This window comes from Salvelinus sp. IW2-2015, linkage group LG26 (genome assembly GCF_002910315.2).
Source record: "Salvelinus sp. IW2-2015 linkage group LG26, ASM291031v2, whole genome shotgun sequence".
Lineage (NCBI taxonomy): Eukaryota > Metazoa > Chordata > Actinopteri > Salmoniformes > Salmonidae > Salvelinus > Salvelinus sp. IW2-2015.
In genome coordinates this window covers 1896332-1913899 of record NC_036866.1, presented here as the reverse complement: position 1 = coordinate 1913899, position 17568 = coordinate 1896332, and the positions used below count along the sequence as shown (strand labels likewise).

Here is a 17568-nt window from a genome sequence, read left to right as displayed (position 1 = left end):
GAGGGGGTAGTGGTACGGCCCAGTACATCACTGGGTAAGCTGCCTGCCATCCAGACCTCTACACCAGGCGGTGTCAGAGGAAGGCCCAAAATATTCAAAGACCCAGCCACCCCAGTCATAGACTGTTCTCTCTACCGCATGGCAAGCGGTACCGGAGGCCAAGTCTAGGACAAAAAGTTTTACCCAAGCCATAAGCTCCTGAACAGCTAATCAAATGGCTACCTGGACTATTTGCTGTGCTCCCCCCAACCCCTCTTTTTGCTCGCTGCTATCTCTGTTTATCATATATGCACAGTCACTTTAACTATACATTCATGTACATACTACCTCCAATTGGACTACCTCACAGTCTGAAGGACTAGGACTGTTGTCATTAGTGACGAACAGAGAGAGAAGAGAGAGACTAGGACTCTGTCATTAGTGACAGATATACAGAGGAGAGAGAAAGAGACTAGGACGTGTTATTAGTGACAGACATTAAGAGAGAGAGAGAAAAAGGACTAGACTGTTCATTAGTGACAGACATACAGAGAGAGAGAGAAAGAGACAGACTTGTATTAGTGACAGAGACATACGAAGAGAGAGAAGAAAGAAGACTAAGACTGTTGTCATTAGTGACAGACATTACAGAGAGAGAGAGAAAGAGGACTAGGACTGTGTATTAGTGACCAGACATACAGAGAGAGAGGAGAAAGAGGACTAGGACTGTGTCATTAGTGACAGACATACAGAGAGAGAGAGAGAGAACAGAAAGACTAGGACTGTGTCATTAGTGACAGACATACAGAGAGAGAGAAGAAGAGACTAGGACTGTGTCATTAGTGACAGACATAGAGAGAGGAGAGAAAGAGACTAGGACTGTGTCATTAGTGACAGACATAGAGAGAGAGAGAGAAAAGAGACTAGGACTGTGTCATTAGTGACAGACATAAGAGAAGAGAGAGAGAAAGAGACTAGGACTTGTCATTAGTGACAGACATAAGAGAGAGAAGAGAAAGAAGACTAGGACTGTGTCATTAGTGACAGACATAGAGAGAGAGAGAAAAGAGACTAGGACTTGTTCATTAGTGACAGACATAAGAGAGAGAGAGAGAAAAGAGACTAGGACTGTGTCATTAGTGACAGACATAAGAGAGAGAGAAAGAGGACTAGGACTGTGTTCATTAGTGACAGACATAAGAGAGAGAGAGAGGAAAGGACTAGGACTGTTTCAGTAGTGACAGACAGAGAGAGAGGGATGGGAAGAGAAAGAGAGAAAGTAGAAGGTAACCTTGAGCATACTAGAGAAAAGTAATGGGACTTACGAATTCAGAGTGCAGGTCACTGGAGATGCTGTGCATCCTGGCACTGTGCTGGATGACCCGGTCAAAGAGGTCTGCCAGGGAGAGGAAGTGGCCACCCCGCCTGGCGTGGACACCACAGAAGGCCCCGCCGCTCGCCCTGCCACTGCCACACAGCTCCACACACACCAACACCAGGAGAAGAGCCCACACTGGAAGAGAGAGGGAGAAGGATTGAAGATGATGAGAAGAGGAGAGAGAGAGTGATAGAGGGACTAGAGAAATAGAGAGGAGTTTGAAGGAGTTGAGAGAGAGCGCAGGAGCAATAGAGGGAGAGGATGGGATCCTGTCTCACCAGCCAGGAGCAGCACTGACACTGGCAGAGAGAGAGTAGAAGAGGAACAGAGAGAGGTGAGGATGGGATCCTGTCTCACCAGCCAGCTGTCAGGAGAAGCTGGCAGAGAGAGAAAGTGAGAAGAGGAACAGGAGAGAGGTGAGGATGGGATCCTGTCTCACCAGCAGATGCAGCACTGACCACTGGAGAAGAAAGATGAGAAGAAGGAACTAGAAGGAGAGGTGAGGATGGGATCCTGTTCACAGCCCAGCCTGTCAGGAGCACTGCAGAGAAGAAGTGTGAGAAGAGAACAGAGAAAGAGGTGAGGATGGACCTGTACTACAAGGCAATGAGGATCAAAACGTGGAAACATAGAGGAGAAGGGATGAGGCACATGGGAAGAAGAGAGGGACAATGAGAAGAGGCAACTGAGAAAGGAGGAAAGGCAGGATAGAGGAGAGGGACACTGTCTACACCACCTAAGAAGAGGGATGAGAAGAGAGACAACACTGACACTGAGAGGATAGAAGGAGAAAGAGACAACACTGACACTGACAGAGGGATAGAAGGAAGAAGAGAACAACACTGACACTGACAGAGGATAGAGGAAGAGGAGAAGAGACAACACTGACACTGACAGAGGGATAGAAGGAGAAGAGACAACACTGACACTGACAGAGGATTAGAAGGAGAAGAGAGACAACACTGACACTGACAGAGGGATAGAAGGAGAAGAAGACAACACTGACACTGACAGAGGGATAGAAGGAGAAGAGACAAACACTGACACTGACAGAGGGATAGAAGGAGAAGGAAACAACACTGACACTGACAGAGGATAGAAGGAGAAGAAGAGACAACACTGACACTGACAGAGGGATAGAGAAGGAGAAGAGAGACAACACTGACACTGACAGAGGGATAGAAGGAGAAGGAGACAGCAGACAACACTGACACTGACAGAGGGATAGAAGGAGAAGAGGACAACACTGACACTGACAGGAGGGATAGAAGGAGAAGAGAACAACACTGACACTGACAGAGGGATAGAAGGAGAAGAGAACAACACTGACACTGACAGAGGATAGAAGGAGAAGAGGAACAACACTGACACTGACAGAGGATAGAAGGAAGAAGAGAAACACTGACACTGACAGAGGGATAGAAGGAGAAGAGACAACACTGACACTGACAGGGATAGAGGAGATAGAGAGGAGAAGAGAGACAACACTGACACTGACAGAGGATTAGAAGGAGAAGAGACAACACTGACACTGACAGAGGATAGAAGGAGAAAGAGACAACACTGACACTGACAGAGGGATAGAAGGAGAAGAAGACAACACTGACACTGACAGAGGGATAGAAGGAAGAAGAGACAACACTGACCACTGACAGAGGGATAGAAGGAGAAGAAGACAAACACTGACACTGGACAGAGGGGATAGAAGGAGAAGAGAGAAACACTGACACTGACAGAGGGAATGAAGGAGAAGAGACAACACTGACACTGACAGAGGGATAGAATAGAAGGAGAAGAGAGACAACACTGACACTGACAGAGGGATAGAAGGAGAAGAGAGACAACACTGACACAGACAGAGGGATAGAAGGAGAAGAGACAACACTGACACTGACAGAGGGATAGAAGGAGAAGAGACAACACTGACACTGACAGAGCGATAGAAGGAGAAGAGACAACACTGACACTGACAGAGGGATAGAAGGAGAAGAGGATGAAAAGAGACAACACTGACACTGACAGAGCGATAGAAGGAGAAGAGACAACACTGACACTGACAGAGGGATAGAAGGAGAAGAGGATGAAGACAGACAACACTGACACTGGATAGTGACTGACTGGTTGAGGGAGGAAGAGGAAAAGAGAAAGGGAAGAAGAGGTGGTAAACAGAGGAGAGGATCTAATTCCACCGGCAGAGGCATGCATGTATAGCTCCTCAGTCCCTGGTCCCTGGTCCCTGGTCTCTGGTCCCTGGTCCCTGGTCTCTGGTCTCTGGTCTCTGGTCTCTGGTCTCTGCTCTCTGCTCTCTGCTCTCTGCTCTCTGCTCTCTGCTCTCTGCTCTCTGCTCTCTGCATGCACTGCCCTGGCTTGTTCTTAGAGGTAGCTACCTTGCTTGATGTTGTTCCTGGACATTCTGTGTTGCTTGGTGGTAGTCTTGAAGCTGGAGGATGTACAGTGACACAGCTATTTAAAGGGACCAGGAGTATTAAGGAAAGGGTCTCTCTCTCTGTCATCATGTGATGACCACAATCATTTAGGAGGGGAGGAGAGAGAGACAGAGGTTTGCGTGAGTTTTCATTCGCCGTCAATTTTCTCTTTCTTTTTTTCCCCCATCAGATCATGATGGAAGTCGGCTTTACAGCCCAAAGCGTCCGTGGTAAAACAGGACAGATACAGGGGATACATTCAGCTCACCCCCCAGCCCCTTCAACAGTTTCACTGTCATTCACTAGGCTAGTTTAGTGCATAGGCTATGCTCAGAAGAAAATGTTTCTAGATAGAACCTTAAAGGGTTCCACCGCTGTCCGCCATAGAGAAATCGCTTTGAAGAACCCCTTGTCTCTGGTCCAGTAGAAACCCTTTTGGGTTCCATGTAGAAAACCTTTCTACACGAAGGGTTCTACATGGACCAAAGGTTCTACTGGAACAAGATGTTGCTCCTTATGGACAGCCCAAAGAACCTTTTGAACCTTTTTCTAAAGAGCTGTACAGTATATGGTCCTGCATTTTCACACCGACCAGCTCCAATGTTTCTAAGAGTGTACAGTAGTTGGTCCTCCATTCACTCTGACCAGCTCCATGTTTCTAAGAGTGTACAGTTGTATGGTCCTGCCATTCACTCTGACCAGCTCCCAGTTTCTAAGAGTGTACAGTAGTATGGTCCTGCCATTCCACACTGACCAGCTCCCATGTTTCTAAGAGTGTACAGTAGTATGGTCTGCCATTCACACTGACCAGCTCCCATGTTTCTAAGAGTGTACAGTTGTATGGTCCTGCCATTCACAACCGACCAGCTCCCATGTTTCTAAGAGTGTACAGTAGTATGGTCCTGCATTCACTCTGGACCAGCTCCCATGTTTCTAAGAGTGTACAGTATATGGTCCTGCCATTCACACTGACCAGCTCCTTGTTTCTAAGAGTGTACTAGTAGTATGGTCTGCCATTCACACTGACCGCTCCCATGTTTTCTAAGGTGTACATAGTAATGGTCCTGCCATTCACTCTGGACCAGCTCCCATGTTTCTAAGAGTGTACAGTAGTTATGGTCCTGCCATTCACTCTGACCAGCTCCCATGTTCTAAGAGTGTACAGTAGTATGGTCTGCCATTCACTCTGACCAGCTCCCATGTTTTCTTTTTTAAGATGTGTACAGTAGTATGGTCCTGCCATTCACACACGACCAGCTCCCATTGTTTCTAAGAGTGTACAGTAGTATGGTCCTGCCATTCACTCTGACCAGCTCCCATGTTTCTAAAGAGTGTACAGTAGTTATGGTCTGCCATTCACACCGACCAGCCTCCATGTTTCTAAGATGTTACACGTAGTATGGTCCTGCCATTCACTCTGACCAGCTCCCATGTTTCTAAGAGTGTACCAGTAGTATGGTCCTGCCATTCACTCTGACCAGCTCCCATGTTTCTTAAGAGTGTACAGTAGTTATTTTTCCTGCATTCACACCGACCAGCTCCCATGTTTCTAAGAGGTGTACAGTAGTATGGTCCTGCCATTCACTCGACCAACTCGCCATGTTTCTAAGAGTGTACAGTAGTATGGTCCTGCATTCACTCTGACCAGCTCCCATGTTTTAGAGGACGTGTATGGTTCTGCCTTCACTCTGACCAGCTCATTTCTAAGAGTGTACAGTAGTATGGTCCTGCCATTCACACACGACAGCTCCCTGTTTCTAAGAGTGTACAGTAGTATGGTCCTGCCATTCACTCTGACCACTCCCATGTTTCTAAGAGTGTACAGTAGTTATGGTCCTGCCATTCACTCACCACCAGCTCCCATGTTTCTAAGAGTGTACAGTTAGTATGGTCCTGCCATTCACTACGACCAGCTCCCATGTTTCTAAGAGTGTACAGTAGTATGGTCCTGGCCATTCACCTGACCAGCTCCCATGTTTCTCAAATGTGAGGACTTCATCACTTGTAACTCATTCACGGGGCGTGTGGCTGCAGGTTCTCACTCTCCCTTGTATTGATAAATGAATGTCACTAATAAGTAAGAACTCCCCTCAAGCTGGTAGTCTATGTCTTAATTGAAACCAAAACCTTGCAGACCACCGGCCCTCCGTGAATGATTTTGACATCCCTTGATTTAAATGATCAATGACTGATCAGTAAGTGAGGCAAACCTTGTTGTTGATTGTTTTCAATATTATCTCTGTCCTAGTTCTGTAGTGTTTCTGCAGTGTTCTGTAGTGTTCTGTAGTGTGTGACAGTGTTCTGCTAGTGTCTGAGTTTCTGTCAGTGTTCGTGTGTTATGGAGTGTTCTGTAGTTTCTGAGTGTTCTGTAGTGTTCTGCAGGTTCTGTAGTTCTGCGTGTTCTGTAGTGTGCTGCAGTGTTTCTGTTAAGTTGTCTTGCAGTTGTTCTGTAGTGTTCTGTTAGTGTTCTTGCAGTGTTCTGTAGTGTTCTGTTAGTGTTCTGTAGTGTTCTGTAGTGTTGCTGCAGTGTTCTTGTAGTGTTTCTGCAGTGTTCTGTAGTGTTCTGTAGTGTTCTGTAGTGTTCTGTAGTGTTCTGTAGTGTGCTGCAGTGTTCTGTAGTGTGCTGCAGATGTTCTGTAGTGTTCTGCAGTGTTCTGTAGTTGTTCTGTCGTGTGTCTGTGAGTGTTCTGAGTGTGTGTGTTCTGTAGTGTGCTGCAGTGTTCTGTAGTTCATGTGCTGTATGTTTCTGTAGTGTTCTTGCAGTGTTCTGTAGTGTTCTGTAGTGTTTGTTGCAGTTTCTGTAGTTGTTCTGTAGTGTTCTGTAGTGTTTTGTTGCTTGCAGTTTGTTCTGTAGTAGTGTTCTGCAGTGTTCTGTAGTGTTCTGTAGTGTTCTGTAGTGTTTTCTGTAGTGTGCTGGCAGTGTTCTGGTATGTTCTGTAGTGTTTTCTGTGAGTGTTCTGTAGTTGTTTCTGAGTGTTCTTGAGTGTTCTGTATGTTCTGGAGTTTCTGTAGTGTGCTGCAGTGTTCTGTAGTGTTCTGCAGTGTTCTTAGTGTTCTGTAGTGTTTCTGGCAGTGTTCTTGTAGTTGTTCTGTAGTGTTCTGTAGTGTTTCTGTAGTTGTGCTGCAGTGTTCTGTTAGTGTTCTGCAGTGTTCTGTTAGTGTTCTGTAGTGTTCTGTAGTGTTCTTGTAGTGGTGCTGCAGTGTTCTGTAGTGTTCTGTGGTTCTGCAGTGTTCTGTAAGTTTCTGTAGTTGTTTCTTAGTGTTCTGTAGTGTTGGCTGCAGTGTTCTTATTCTGTAGTGTTTGCAGTGTTCTGTAGTGTTCTGTAGTGTTGTGACAGTGTTTCTGTAGTGTTCTGTAGTAGTGTTCTGTAGTGTGCTGTAGTGTTTCTGTAGTTGTGCTGTAGTGTTCTGTAGTGTGCTGTAGTGTTCGTAGTGTTCTGTAGGGTGTCTGTAGTGTTCTGTTTTAGTGTGATGTGACAGTGTTCTGTAGTGTTCTGTAGTGTTTCTGTAGTGTGCTGAGTAGTTTTGCTGTAGTGTTCTTAGTTGTTCTGTAGTTCTGTAGTGTGCTGTAGTGTTCTGTAGTGTTGGTAGTGTGCTTGTAGTGTTCTGTAGTGTGCTTGTAGTAGTTCTGTAGTGTTTCTGTAGTGTCTTTGTAGTGTTCTGTAGTGTTGTCTGCAGTGTTCTGTAGTTCTGTAGTGTGCTGTAGTGTTCTGTAGTGTGATGCAGTGTTTCTGTAGTGTGCTGACGTGTTCTTGTAGTTGTTCTGTAGTGTGCTGCAGTGTTCTGTAGTGTTTCTGTAGTGTGCTGCAGTGTTCTGTAGTGTTCTGTAGTGTTGCTTGTAGTGTTTCTGTTAGTGTGCTGTGGTGTTCTGTAGTGTGCTGGTTGTAGTGTTCTGTAGTGTTCTGTAGTGTTCTGCAGTGTTCTGTAGTGTTATGTAGGTTCTTCTGTAGTGTTCGGTAGTGTGCTGTAGTGTTCTGTAGTGTGTGCAGTGTTCTGTAGTGTGCTGTAGTGTTCTGTAGTTGCTTGCAGTGTTCTGTAGCTGTTCTGTTAGTGTTCTGTAGTGTGCTGCAGTGTTCTGTAGTGTTGTGACAGTTTTGTTAGTGTTGTGTTGACAGTGTTCTGTAGTGTTTCTGTAGTTGTTGCTGCAGTGTTCTGTAGTGTTGTGTCAGTTGTTCTGTAGTGTGCTGCAGTGTTCTGTAGTGTGCTGTAGTGTTCTCTGTAGTGTGTGACAGTGTTTCTGTAGTGTTCTGTTAGTGTTCTGTAGTGTTTTGTAGTGTTTCTGTAGTTGTTGCAGTGTTCTGTAGTGTTCTGTAGTGTGCTGTAGTGTGCTTTGCTGTAGTGTTTGTAGTGTTGCTGTAGTTGTTCTGTAGTGTGCTGCAGGTGTCTGTAGTTTGCTGTAGTGTGTTTCTGTAGTTGTGCTGTAGTGTTCTGTAGTGTGTGCAGTGTTCTGTAGTGTGCTTGCAGTGTCTTGTGTGCTGAGTTGCTGTAGTGTCTGTAGTGTCTGTAGTTGTGCAGTTTCTGTAGTGTGCTGCAGTGTTCTGTAGTGTGTTGCAGTGTTTGTAGTGTGTGTATTGTTCTGTAGTGTTTTGTAGTGTGTGACAGTGTTCTGTAGTGTGCTGCAGTGTTCTGTAGTGTTTCTGTAGTGTGCTGCAGTGTTCTGTAAGTGTGTTGAGTGTTCTGTAGTGTGCTCTAGTGTTCTGTAGTGTGCTGCAGTTTTTGTGTAGTTTGTGCAGTGTTCTGTAGTTGTTCTGTAGTGTGCTGCAGTGTTCTGTAGTGTGTGACAGTCGTTCTGTAGTGTGCTGCAGTATTCTGTAGTTGTGCTGTAGGTTCTGTAGTTGTGTCAGTGTTCTGTAGTGTTCTGTATGTGTGACAGTGTTTTAGTGTTCTGTAGTGTGAGCAGTGTTCTGTAGTGGTTGTGACAGTGTTCTGTAGGTGTTCTGTAGTGTGTGACAGTGTTCTTAGTGTGTGACAGTGTTCTGTAGTGGTTGACAGTGTTCTGTAGGTGTTGACAGTGTTCTGAGTGTTTCTGTTGTGTGTGTCAGTGTCTGTTAGTGTCTGCGGGTTCTGTAGTGTTCTGGGTGTGTGACAGGTTCTGTGTAGTGTTCTGCAGTGTCTGTAGTGTTTCTGGTAGTGTTCTGTAGTGCTGTTTTGACAGTGTTCTGTAGTTGTTTGTAGTGTTCTGTGCAGTTTGTTCTGTAGGTGTGACAGTGTTCTGTAGTGTGTGACAGTTGTTGTCTGTAGTTGTTCTGTTAGTGTTTGTTGACAGTGTTCTGGTTAGTGTTCTGTAAGTGTTCTGAGTGTTCTGTAGTGTGTTGATTGAAAGTGTTCTGTAGTTGTTCTGTAGGTGTGTGAAAGTTTCTGTAGTTTTGCAGTGTTCTTGTAGTGTTGAGTGTTCTGTAGTGTCTGCAGTGTTTGTGTGTGAAAGTGTTCTGTAGTGTTCTGCAGTGTTTCTGTATGTGTGACAGTTAGGTGAGCTGTTGGTGGACTGAAATAACGCGGTTATGATCTTTAAAAAGGGCAATCTGTAGGTCAAAGAATAAAAAAGCCTCACCCTGCATCCCTTTTGTGTAAACAGGCTTAGGGATGGGCTGGATAAATGTAACCACTCTCAAATTCATAGACAGGTCTACAGTTACATTGTTTACAAACAAATTAGTAAAACACGAGCCATTTTCTAAGTAATATTCTACTATACCCAATTGGTTTAGCTAAAATCATTAATTTAAAAGTAGAAAATTGATGTAGCAATCATTGATTGTGACTTTTAAGGATACTGACATGATTATATCTATTGGTTGGTTTTTACATGTACTTGATGATTACATTTACACTGAGTGGACAAAACATTAAGAACACCTACTCTTACCATGACAGACTGACCAGGTGAATCCASGTGAAAACTATGARCCCTTATTGATGTCACRTGTTAAATTCACTTCAATCAYTGTAGATGAGACAGRTGAGACAGTTGAGACATGGGTTGTGTATGTGTGCCYTTCAGAGGCTGAATGGGCAAGACAAAATATTGAAGTGCCTTTTAACGAAGTATGGTAGTWGGTGCCAGCTGCACCGGTTTGGGTCAAGAACTGCAATGCTGCTGGGTTTTTCACGGTCAAAAGTTCCCTATGTGTATTATGAACGGTCCACCACACAAAGGACATCCAGCCAACTTGACACAACTGTGGGAAGCATTGGAGTCAACATGGGCCAGCCTCCCTGTGGAACGCATTCGACACCTTGTAGAGTCCGTTCCCCGACGAATTGAGGCTGTTCTGCAACTCAACATGAGGAAGGTGTTTCTAATGTTTGATATACTCAGTGTACACTTACCCTGTAGTCATTTAGCAGACGCTCCTATCCAGAGACACTTACAGTTAGTTCATCAATCTTAATATAGCTTGGTGGGATAAGCACATATCTCAGTCATAGTTAGTCAATTTTTCCTCAATAAAGAAGCTATCAGCAAAGTCAGAGCTTTTAGAAAAATAAAACATTTAAAGGCATAATCAAATCAAATCAAATGCTATTTCTGTCACAACTTCCGCCGAAGTCGGTCCCTCTCCTTGTTCGTGCGACGTTTGGTGGTCGACGTCACCGGCCTTCTAGCCATCGCCGATCCACTTTTKATTTTCCATTTGTTTTGTCTTTGTCTTACACACCTGGTTTCAATCCCCCAATTACTTGTTCATTATTTAACCCTCTGTTCCCCCATGTTTGTTTTTGAGTAATTGTTTGTATMTAAGACGGTCCGTTATGTGGGCTCGCTTTATTGTATTATTTTTTGTCTATTTTTGAGTAAATTACGTTTATTTACTCACATCTGCTGTCCTGCGCCTGACTCCTCTACACCAGCTACACACAGACCACATTACAATTRCACATGCGCCGAATACAACATGTGTAGACTTTACAGTGGGCAAGACAATACAGGTTACTTACAAGGCCTTAACCAACAATACTTTAAGAAGTTAAGAAAAAAAGTGTTAAGTGAAAAGTAGATTACAGATTATAGAGAAAATAGAAAATTAAAGTAACAAATAATTAAAAAGCAGCAGTAAAATAACAATAGCGACGCTATATACAGGGGGTACCGGTACACAGTCAATGTGCGGGGGCACTGGTTAGTCAAGGTATTTGAGGTAATATGTACATGTTGGTAGAGTTAAAGTGACTATGCATTGATTATAAACAGAGAGTAGCAGCAGCTTAAAAGAGGGGTCTGGGTAGCCCTTTGATTAACTGTTCAGGAGTCTTATAGGCTTGGGGGTAGAAGCTGTTAAAAAGCCTTTTGGACCTCGACTTGGCACTCCGGGACCGCTTGCCGTGCGGTAGCAGAGAGAACAGTCTATGACTAGGGTGGCTGGAGTCTTTGACAATTTTTTGGGCCTTCCTCTGACACCGCCTGGTTTAGAGGTCCTGGATGTCAGGAAGCTTGACCCCAGTGATGTACTGGGCCGTACGCACTACCCTCTGTAATGCCTTGCAGTCGGAGGCCGAGCAGTAGCCATACCAGGCAGTGATGCAACCGGTCAGGATGCTCTTGATGGTGCAGCTGTAGAACCTTTTGAGGATCTGAGGACCCATGCCAAATCTTTTCAGTCTCCTGAGGAGGAATAGGCTTTGTCGTGCCCTCTTCACAACTGTCTTGGTGTGCTTGGACCATGTTAGTTTGTTGGTGATGTGGACACCAAGGAACTTGAAGCTATCAACCTGTTCCACTACAGCCCCGTCGATGAGAATGGGGGCGGACTCGGTCCTCCTTTTCCTGTAGTCCACAATCATCTCCTTTGCCTTGATCACGTTGAGCGAGAGGTTGTTATCCTGGCACCACATGGCCAGGTCTCTGACCTCCTCCATATAGGCTGTCTCATCGTTGTCGGTGATCAGGCCTACCACTGTTGTGTCATCGGCAAACTTGATGATTGTGTTGGAGTCGTGCTTCCCATACAGTCTTGAGTGAACAGGGAGTACAGGAAGGGACTGAGCACGCACCCCTGAGGGGTCCCCGTGTTGAAGATCAGCTTGGCAGATGTGTTGTTCCCTACCCTTACCACTTGGGGGTGGCCCGTCAGGAAGTCCAGGATCCAGTTGCAGAGGGAGGTGTTTAGTCCCACGGTCCTTAGCTTAGTGATGAGCTATGAGGGTACTATGGTGTTTAACGCTGAGCTGGAGTCAATGAATAGCATTCTCACATAAGTGTTCCTTTTGTCCAGGTTGGAAAGGGCAGTGTTGAGTGCAATAGAGATTGCATAATCTGTGGGTCTGTAAGGGCAGTATGCAAATTGGAGTGGGTCTAGAGTTTCTGGGATATTGGTGTTGATGTGAGCCATGACCAGCCTTTGAAAGCACTTTATGGCTACAGATGTGAGTGCTACGGGTTGGTAGTCATTTAGGCAGGTTACCTTAGTGTTCTTGGGCACAGGGACTAGGGTGGTCTGTTTGACTATGGTGGTCTGCTCAGTCAGGGACAGGTTGAAAATGTCAGTGAAGACTTTTGTTAGTTGGTCAGCTCATGCTCGGTGTACACGTCCTGGTAATCTATCTGGCCCTGCGGACTTGTGAATGTTGACCTGTTTAAAGGTCTTACTCACATCGGCTACGGAGAGCGTAATCACACAGTCATTCCGAACAGCTGGTGCTCTCATGCATGTTTCAGTWTTACTTGCCTCGAAGCAAGCATAGAAGTAATTTWGCTCGTCTGGTAGGTTCGTGTCACTGGGCAGCTTGTGGCTGTGCTTCCCTTATTWTACGTGATTGCCATAACACCTTGTCTGGAAGCCTTGTTTAGACATATGACTAATTTGCTGTTACTACAGGTGGAAAGTGTACTTGTATAAGAAAACGTGTAACATCCAACATGCAACCAAAATGACAACCAACAAACATGGAACTATGCAAGCAGTGTGACAGAAGCATGACCAGTCATGACCGGGAGGCAGCATTGGCTACATGTCAGCAGTAGTCAGACAGTCAGCATGACCAGTCATGACCGGGAGGCAGCTTGGCTACATGTCAGCAGTAGTCAGACAGTCAGCATGACCAGACATGACCGGGAGGCAGCATTGGCTACATGTCAGCAATAGTCAGACAGTCAGCATGACCAGACATGACCGAGAGCAGCATTGGCTACATGTCAGCAGTAGTCAGACAGTCATGGGTGAGAATGTCAAGTGAAATGCTCGCTAGCTCCAGGAAAAGGGCTGTAAGGTTAACTCAGATCTGTGACTACTGCCTTATGACATCAACCACCAGCGTCATTGGAGCCCTGCAGTGCGTGCCTCTGACAATGATCGTTAAATGCTTCTGTGTATGGTGTGTGCGTGGTGTCTGCAGTGTTGTTGTGTGTGTTGTATTTGGTTTTGGTGCATGGTGTATACATATATCGTGTGTGTAGGGCGGTGTATACAGTATATTCATGTGTGGAGGGGGTGTATATCTTGTGTGTAGGGGGTGTATACAGTAAATCTGTGTGTAGGAGGGTGTATACAGTATATCTGTGTGTAGGGGATGTTATCTTGTGTGTAGGGGGGGTGTATACAGTATATTCTGTGTGTAGGGGGGTGTATACAGTATATCTTGTGTAGGGGATGTATATCTGTGTGTAGTGGCGGTGTGATATACAGTATATAGTGTTGTTAGGGGGTGGTATACATATATCTGTGTGTAGGGCGGTGTATACAGTATATTTCTGTGTGTAGGGGATTGTATATCTGTGTGTAGGGTGGTGTATACAGTATGATCTTGTGTTGAGGGGGGTGTAAATACAGTATATCTCTGTGTGTAGGGGGGGACGGAGGTATTTCTGTGTTGGGGTGTATACATATATATTGTGTGTAGGGGGGTGTATATCATGTGTTAGTGTGGGTTTGATTGACAGTAAGATAAATCGTGGAAGGGGGGTGTTATACAAGATTGCTGTGTGTAGAGGCGGGATACGTAAATATGCTGCTTTAGATGGTAGGGCTGTATACAGTATATATTGTGTGTAGGGGGTGTTGGTGTATACAGTATGGATCTGTGTTGTCGAAGGTGCGGTGTATACCAGTATATTCTGTGATGGTAGGGGAGCGGTGGTATACCAGTATATCTGTGTGTTATAGGGGAGTGATATCCAGTATATGAAATGGTGTATGAGGGGTGGTATTACAGTCATATCTGTGTGTAGGGGGGTGTATACAGTATATCTGTGTGTAGGGGGTGTATACAGTATATCTGTGTGTAGGGGGGTGTATACAGTATACTGTGTGTAGGGGGGCTGTATACTATATCTGTGTGTAGGGGGTGTATTACAGTAATATCTGTGTGTAGGGTTGGATGTTACATATATCATATAAGTGATGTAGGCGGGTGTATCGAGTATATATGTGTGTAGGGGTGATACATGCTATATCTGTGTGTAGGGGGACTGTATACAGTTATATCTGTTTGTAAGGGGTGTGAAAGTATATTGTGTGTAGCGGGGTGTATAACATATATCTGTGTTGAGGAGGGCTATATACAGTATATCTTGTAGTGGTGTACGTATTCTGTTGTGTAGGGGTGAGTGAGTGTGATTGGCAGTATAGTATCTGTGTGCTAGGGGCGGGTTGATGCAATATATCTGTGTTAGGGGAGGTATACAGTACTATCTGTTTGAGCTGGAGGTGTATAGTGTGTGGAGTGCGTTAATAACAATATAATCTGTTGTGGGGAGTGGTAATATCGGTAGGGGTGTATACAAGTATATCATAGTGTGATAGGTTCTATCGGGTGCGGTCCGTATAGCAGTATAATTGTTGTAGGGGAGGGTATAAATACAACTTTATTTCTTTCGTCCGTGTAGGGGTTCTGCGGGTGTCTTGCTATATTCATGTGTGAATTGAAGGACGTGTGTATTACGTAATCTTTGAGTCTATACAGTATATCGTTGATGTGACCCGGGCAAAACGGCTGTAATAATCTGTGTTAGGGGAACTGGTGTACTATCTTGTGTGTAGGTGGGATGGCTATATCTGTGTAGAAAGTAGGGGGATGTATACAGTATATCTGTTTGTAGGGTGTAATATAGTGGTGTAGGGGTAGTTGATAAAAACATATATCTGTGTTGGAGGGGTATGATACAGTATATCTGTGTGTAGGGGGTTGTTATACATATATCTCTTGTGTTTGTTAGGGCGGTGTTGAATACAAATATATCTGTGTGTAGGTGAGGCGATCGGGGTGTTAATATACGAGTATTCGTGTGTGGTCAAGTCGACAGTGTATAGCAAATATATCTGTCAGTTGTAGGAGTGTAGAAGTGTAGTGATTAAGGTGGTATACTAACTTGGATGTGTATTGAAAGTGGGGTTTAGTTACAAATTAATAGCTGTGTGTAGGGGGGTGTATACAGTATATTCTGTGTGTAGGGGCGTGTTATATCAGTATATCGGTGTGTGTAGGGGGGTTGTAGGGTAATCAGTATATCTGTGGTGTAGGGGGTATATACAGTATATCTTGTGTGTAGGGGGTTGTGTAGACCAATATAATCTGTGTGTAGGGGGTATAAATATGTGGTTTGGGGGTGTATATGTCTGTGTGTAGGGTGGTGTATATATCTGTGAGTAGGAGGGTGTATATGTCTGTGTGTAGGGGTGGTGTATATATCTGTGAGTAGGAGGGTGTATATGTCTGTGTGTAGGGGTGGTGTATATACAGTGGGGCAAAAAAGTATTTAGTCAGCCACCAATTTAGTCAGCCACCAATTGTGCAAGTTCTCCCACTTAAAAAGATGAGAGAGGCCTATAATTTTCATCATAGGTACACTTCAACTATGACAGACAAAATGATAATTTTTTTCTCCAGAAAATCACATTGTAGGATTTTTAATGAATTTATTTGCAAATTATGGTGGAAAATATGTATTTTCAGTATCTGTACTGGCATTTAGCTATTCAATTCTGACCTTAATTAAACCAGACTATTTAGTAAAATACAGTATGTTTCTCATATCATGTCCATGTTCCCTTGTTGTCCAGTTTTTCCTGAGTATTTTGTCTCAGATCTCATCAAAACGCAATTGATTGTTGACTGACATTTGGTGACAGTTGAGCCTTGGTAACCATGGAGATTAGCCAGCATTATGGTTCTGATTGGATCATGATCTTTCTGATAGTCATGTTAGTCTGCAGGTGTAGAGATCCCCGCTGCTACACGTGATAGTGGCACATGCATCACAGTGACATCACTGCATCATCACACATCACATCACATCACTTCTTACATCCACGGGGGAGACAACGTGTCAGAATACAAATATTACACTATTATGTAATTAAGACAGCAAAGGTCATCTCACCCTCTCTCTCTCTCTCTCTCTCTCTCTCTCTCTCTCTCTCTCTCTCTCTCTTTCTCACTCTGTGTCTCTCTCTCTCTATCTCTCTGTCTCTCTCTGTCTCTCTCTCTCAATTCAATTCAATTGCAATTCAATTTGCTTAATTGGCATGACGTAACAATGTACATATTGCCAAAGCTTACTTTGGATATTTACAATATTAAGAAAATAAGAATCAAAATTGTCAACTGGACAACAGTAACAACAATAACCAAGGGTCAAAATAACCATACATTGAACAATAACAATAAACATACAGTAGAGGACATGTGCAGGTTGATTGGTCTGTCAGACACTGTCCCTCATCTTATGGCAGGCAGCAATGTAGTGTGCTGCCAACCCACAGCTCTCTGTGTCCTCCCCCAACCGGACGGGTAGCCTATTCTCATCAGAGAGGTCTTTGAAAACTTGAATAAGGGTTTCAAATTTGGGGAAATGACACTCTCTAATTTTATATTGTTGACATTTTGTCAGGAAATGCAGCTCCGTCTCAGGTTCTGCTGTGGTGCAGTGGTTGCACAGCCTTTCCTCTACATGGAGCCAGGTTTTCCTGTGTCTACCCTTCTCAATGGCAAGGTTGTGCTCACTGAGCCTGTACTTTCTCAAGGTTTTTCTAAGGTTTTGATCAGTAACCATGGTCAAATAGTTAGCCACGGTGTACTGTCGATTTAGGGCCAGAGAGCACTGCATTTTGCTTTGTGCTTGTGCTTGGGTTTCCCAATAAGCAATGTAGTTTTGTTTTGATTGTGTTGTAATTAATTGTATTCTGATTGATTGGATGTTCTGGTCCTGAGGCTTCAGTGTGTTAGTGTATCTCTCTCTGTCTCTATCTCTGTTTATCTCTGTCTGTCTGTCTCTCTCCCTCTCTGTCTGTCTATCTCTGTCTGTCTCTCTCCCCCTCTCTGTCTGTCTATCTCTGTCTGTCTATCTCTTTCTGTCTCTCCCTCTCTGTCTCTCTGTCTCCCTGTCTGTCTCCCTGTCTGTCTCCCTGTCTCCCTCCCTGTCTGTCTCCCTGTCTCCCTCCCTGTCTGTCTGTCTCCCTGTCTCCCTCCCTGTCTGTCTGTCTGTCTCCCTGTCTCCCTGTCTGTCTGTCTTCCTGTCTGTCTCTGTCTCTGTCTCTCTCTGTCTATATCTCCTTCTCCCCCTCTCTTTTCCTCCTTATTAAAATCATATCCCTCCCTGTTTATTTTGCAGCACATGAATTCAGCGCGTGAATTCCCCAATGTGGAGGAGCTTAACTGGTTACATTGGATTTGATGTTGAACGCACGTTTGCACACAATTGGATCATATGCCAATTACAGCCACTCACAAACACGCTAGATCCCTCACACACAGGCACACACACAGATATTACTCGTCAAATAATTTCACGTCACTTTGAATTTGTTTATTGTTCGCTTTATGAAATGTCAAAAGAAGCTTTTCAACCCA

The 17568-nt window shown here is 44.5% G+C and overlaps 1 protein-coding gene across 1 annotated transcript in view; it reads right to left on the bottom strand.

Moving 5' to 3' along the window:
• The window catches only part of LOC111952258 (prolactin-2-like), a 12257-nt gene extending 8488 nt beyond the window's left edge, over positions 1–3769 (bottom strand). Inside the window, 2 exon segments of the mRNA XM_023970804.1 lie at positions 1305–1492; positions 3745–3769. Coding sequence (XP_023826572.1) covers positions 1305–1492; positions 3745–3769 — 213 coding nt within the window.
• Between the last annotated feature and the right edge of the window lie 13799 nt (positions 3770–17568).